Source organism: Mugil cephalus, chromosome 5, assembly GCF_022458985.1.
Source record: "Mugil cephalus isolate CIBA_MC_2020 chromosome 5, CIBA_Mcephalus_1.1, whole genome shotgun sequence".
NCBI lineage: Eukaryota > Metazoa > Chordata > Actinopteri > Mugiliformes > Mugilidae > Mugil > Mugil cephalus.
In genome coordinates this window covers 23,356,036-23,361,081 of record NC_061774.1, presented here as the reverse complement: position 1 = coordinate 23,361,081, position 5,046 = coordinate 23,356,036, and the positions used below count along the sequence as shown (strand labels likewise).

The 5,046-nt window shown below is 50.3% G+C and overlaps 1 protein-coding gene across 1 annotated transcript; it reads right to left on the bottom strand.

The window, feature by feature from the left end:
* Window positions 1–200: 200 nt before the first annotated feature.
* On the bottom strand, window positions 201–4,826 carry slitrk2 (SLIT and NTRK-like family, member 2). Its single transcript, XM_047586007.1, has one exon. It carries the CDS (start codon window positions 3,848–3,850, stop codon window positions 1,163–1,165), a length of 2,688 nt encoding a protein of 895 aa, XP_047441963.1. The 5' UTR covers window positions 3,851–4,826; the 3' UTR covers window positions 201–1,162.
* Between the last annotated feature and the right edge of the window lie 220 nt (window positions 4,827–5,046).

Genomic DNA, 5,046 nt, shown 5'->3' with positions numbered 1-5,046 from the left:
ACATTTCATTAGAGAGACAGAGGGAGCGAGAGAGAGAAGCAGGAGGAGCTGCAGGCGGGCGCTATTTTCATTTTCTCTCGTTTCCTCTGCGCGCACACACACGCACACACACACACACACACACACAGCAGTACACAGCACGCCGCAAAATCCAAAACAATCACACACGGGGCCAAACAAAATTTACCTCAAGCTCAGGATCTTGACAAAGTGCTTCAGTGAAAATTTAATGGCGCAATTTCGCCGCGCTGTATTGCTCCCCTATAGCATACAATGTTCGTTATAAGAGTTTCATCTCCAAAGACAAGTCATAGTGAAAGCAAAAATAACACACGGTTCTGCCCGTCAGGAACTAATATATATATCATTTCACACCCAGTCTCAAGTTCAGTTTTTTTTTCTTTTTAAACAGACAAATAAGTCTTTTAGTTCACATAAAGATTCGACTCTTTAAAATACATCAATTTCCAAAAACAAAAACAAAAAAAAGAAAAGAAAAGAAAGAGGAGGAACATTTCCATTTTGCAGAGAAGAGAGCATTGTTGATAAAATAGTTGAGTGCAAAGGCACTTTCTGGAGTATATTAAGATTTTGCCGCTTGTTGGGTTTTTGAAAAGGTTTTCTTTTAAGATTTAACACTCACCATTTATCTGTGTATGCTAAATATGTACAGGAATGTCAATCTTTAGCTTTTCCTCTTCTACAAAGAATGACTTTTTTTTCTGTTTGTCACAGGGTGTGGGAGGGGGGGAGGAGGGGAGGTCGGGGTGGGGGGGGGCAAAATACAGTTTCATGAAAAGCACAAAGCCGTATTTGTACACAGTCCTGCCCATTATATACCTGCCGTCATCAGAGTCTTTTAGAATTTCATTTGTCAAAAAAGAAGAAATAATTTATACCTTCCAGGAGAAAAAATAGAACTGCATAATAATAATATACTTCTTATATTCCTTTTATACATATTGGAAAGGAAAAAGAAAAGAGAGAAGAAAAAAGAAGAGAGAAAAGGATCATCAAAGGCTTCTGTTTGCTTCCAGTCCATCGTGTAGGATTGAACACAGATAGATAAGATAGATATATAGAGAGGACTATTATAACAGTAACTGCGTGATTATTATGAATGCTGCACAAAACCTGGGGGTGGAGGAGCTGTGTCGCTATCTTACAGTTGGCTCATCGCAGTCTGTTTCTCCAGAACCTCCAGGTAGTCTGGTTCTGTTTTTAGCTTCCCGGGGAGCAGGGGCGGGTGCTCATTGTTTTTGGAAGGGTACTCAGGCCCGAAGTATTTCCTCGGGGTCCCGTACAGCACAGTTTTGTTCAACCTGTCCTGGTTGGTGATGTGCCGCCGGGCCGTAGCGACCTCGTAGGGGGGCACGATGCAAGGTCTCTTGGGCAAAGTGCAAAAGTTGTAATTGAACGGAGGGGCGCCTGCACCCGCCGGGAGCTCCTTGTTGGGCCTCTCCCCTAAGTTTTGATACAACATCTCAGGAGGCTCGGGGCTGGTCAGGCCGCACGACATCGGTGATTTATCCATAAAATCCACCGGGCTGATTGTGTAGGCCCCCGGGCTTCGGGTGAGGATGTCGTCCTTCTTCATGTCCAGGGGCACGAAGCTGAGCTCCTTGGCGTTGCGGTAGTACGCCACGTGCTCGCCGTCCTTCTGCATGTAAATGGGGTTTTGGCACATGGAGCCCACGGGCGGGGGGATGTAGTTATAAACGTGGCTCTCGGAGCTTTTGTCTTGGGTCGGTTCGGGGGTGTAGGAGCCGTATTGCACTTGGAAAGAGTTGAGATCTAAGTTGTTGGCGCCCGTTGGAACGTGCTCCACCCCTTTGCGCCGCTTCAGGACGAAAACAAAAAGGCCGGCGCCGAAGCAGACGGACAGGATGAAGACCACTAGAAGCCCGAGAATCAGGACTGAGAGCGGGACCTCGGGGTGCAGCTCGGGGGCGTGGATGTGCGACTCGGTGGGGCTGGCTGAGCTGAAAGAGGACGAGGACGAGGACGACGAGGAGGACGAGGGAGTGGTGGCTTCGGTGCTGGGACTTATTAACGTGGGGGCTTTTGTGGGAGGGGGGTGCTGGGGCGGTGGCACCTCGCTGGGCTCGGGGCAGATGGCCTCGTTGCGAAGCGAGCGCAGCAGGCGCCCCGCGTGCTTAGAGGGCGAGTCACAAGTGATTTCATTAACCACCACGCTGGTGCTGGACAGCTCCATCCAGTTCTTGAGCGCCACGATGTCGCAGGTGCAGTCCCACGGGTTCTCCTGCAGGTCGATCTGGATGAACGCCGAAAGCTGGTCCAGCACGCCTCGGACCGGGAGGTAGGAGAAGTGATTATTCCTCAAGTTGAGCCTCGTTAGCATAGTGCCCCCAAAGACGTTGTCGGGGAGCGATCGTAACAGGTTGTTGTTCAGGAAAAGAAGCTGCAGATTATGCAAAGAGTTGAATGTCTGTGGTAAAATGTCCTTTATGATGTTATATTCCAAATACAGGTACTGGAGCGACTGCAGACCAGCAAACAGGGACTGAGAGAGCGATTCAATGTAATTCCCGTTCAGGTAGAGCCGTCTGAGGTTTGTTAGATTCTCAAAAGCACCTTCCTGAATCACTGCGATCCTGTTATTTCCTAAATGGAGCAGCTCCAGTGAGCTGTATTCGGTGAGATCAGTTCTGTAAATCATTTGTAAGTAGTTACCAGTCAGGTGGAGTTTCTTTGGGTAGGAGGGCTTGGGATTCAGCTCGCTAATGTTATGCAACTTCCGCTCCTGGCAATTGATGTTCAGTCCGCTGTCGGGGTTTTGTGATGTGCAAACGCAGACGCTGGGGCACAACATGGGCACGGGGGAACGCGTCTGGTAGACCATTATAGGCCCGAAGACATGTTTGTCCTTTGAGATGCGAGGGGTGGGCCTGTAGCGCATTTTGGGCGGGCGGGAGGCTTTCGGGGCGCGGGTGGGGGTGATAACGCCGGGGTGGTAGGTCGGAGGCAGGGCCCCTTGGAAGTGAGAGTCGGAGGGAGGGTGAACGCGCTCGCCGGCATTCCTGCGCGGGCACAGATCCTGCTTTATGAGCTGAGTGATGTCTTTGCCGTGCAGCCTGAACGGCGTCTCGCACACTATGTCCCCAACGAAGACGGAGATGGTGTCCAGCCAGGACTTGAGGGGGATCAGGTCGCAGGTGCAATTCCACGGGTTCTCCTCCAGCTGGATCTCCATGATGCCGCCTATGTGCTCCAGCACCCCGGCGAACGGCAGCATCTTGAGTCGGTTGCCGCGTAAATCCAAGTGGGTGAGGAGCACGAAGCGGAAAATATTAGGAGGCAAAGACAACAGCAGGTTGTCATTGAGGATCAACACTTTGAGTTTATTCAGCTTACTGAAAGCGCCCGGCTCTATGGCACTGATATAATTATAGTCTGCCTGTAAATACTCCAAGCTCTCCAGTCCTGCAAATGTATCCTCTTTAATCACCTCTAGGTTGTTGTTGTTCAAGTGCAGCCGCTTCAGAAAGCGCAGCCCGTTGAAAGCGCCCGTTCTGATCTCTTGTAAGCCGTTATTCCCCAGATGCAGAGAGGTGACATTGCTATAATTGACAAACTCATTGGCGCTGAGCCGTGACAGGAAGTTTCCATTTAGAAAAAGCTGGGAGATTTTATTGGGGGGCGCCTGAAACTGGCTGACGGTGGTAAATCCTTTATTCTCACAGTTGATGTTGAGGATGTTCTCTCGCTCCTCGCAGGCGCAGCGCGTCTTGCAGATATCTTTGGAGGCTGAAGTTTTGCGGCTCTCCGTTTCGGACGGCGACAGGCTGGTGACCGTGAGGACGCTCAGAAAGAGGACGCCGCTCAGCATTTTTACAGCCAAAAATGGTCGCTGAAATATAGATCCAGCATTTAACTTTGCAGCGTGAGCCTTGGATGGTAAAAAGGGGGGGGAAAAAATGAGCGAGTGAGTTCTCACAGTAGGGAGAGGGAGGGGGGCGGGGGGGAGAGGTAGAGGCGCTCACACACACATACGCACGCGCGCGCACACACACACGCGCACAAAATCACCCTCTCTCTCACTCGCACACACAAGCACACAGGCGCGCAGAAAACAGGCGCACCGCAGTTTTTTTGGTGTTAAAACGGAACCGTGACGCACAGGGGATGCGCAAATCTCTCCATTGACCTTCGCTTTGAATTCCAAAAATTCCGAAAAAAAAAAAAAAAAAAAAAAAGAATCCCTCAAAAAATTAATCCCGGAAAAGAAAAAAAGGCAAAACCACCGCAAATCAACGGGATCCTGCGCGGTGAACGGACTTGGCACATTGTCAGAGGCAGAGGAGAATCCGTGAGACTAAAAGCCGCTTACTGCAACCCCCCCTTTTTTTTCCCCCTTATAGAGAGCCCCGATTTATTCAGCGGCTTCACGCAGATCACCAGCAGCTGCAGCCAGATATTCAGAGGGAGACAGGGGATGCCAATCGCTCCCTCGTTTCCCCGCCACGCAGAAAAGGCGCTTCATTTCAGCGCAGGCAAAAAAGAAACCACTTTTTTTAAGGATCCAGAAATAATGCGCAAAGGCGCACCATGACGCGCGGCTGGCTGTTTGTTCGGCGTCCTCCCCAGAAGAAGGATGCGAGGTAAAAGTGAACTCGGGAAGAAAAAGGAACAAGACGAAAAAGAGGACCGCGGGGAGAGAGAACGAGCGCGCGCGAGATATATATATTCCCGGAGCTGAGGCATAACTACAGCCTGTGCCGTCTGTCTTCCTCCTCCTCCGCTCCGCACACTGAGAGCAGCACTGAGCGTCTGCTGCTGCTACTGCTGCTTCGTTTGTGTGTGTCAGCGAGTGTGTGTGTGTGTGTGGCTGGGATGGAGAGAGAGAGAGAGAGAGAGAGAGAGAGGTCCGTTACGTCATTGACAGTCAACACGAACACACTCTCGGACACACAGACACTCTAAAGAGAAGGAAACCACATTTACTCTAATTGTATCCTAATTAAAGCGAACGCTTTGTCTGACTTCTATTCGTCGCAATCACAGCAAATGAGTTCTTTTTAAACC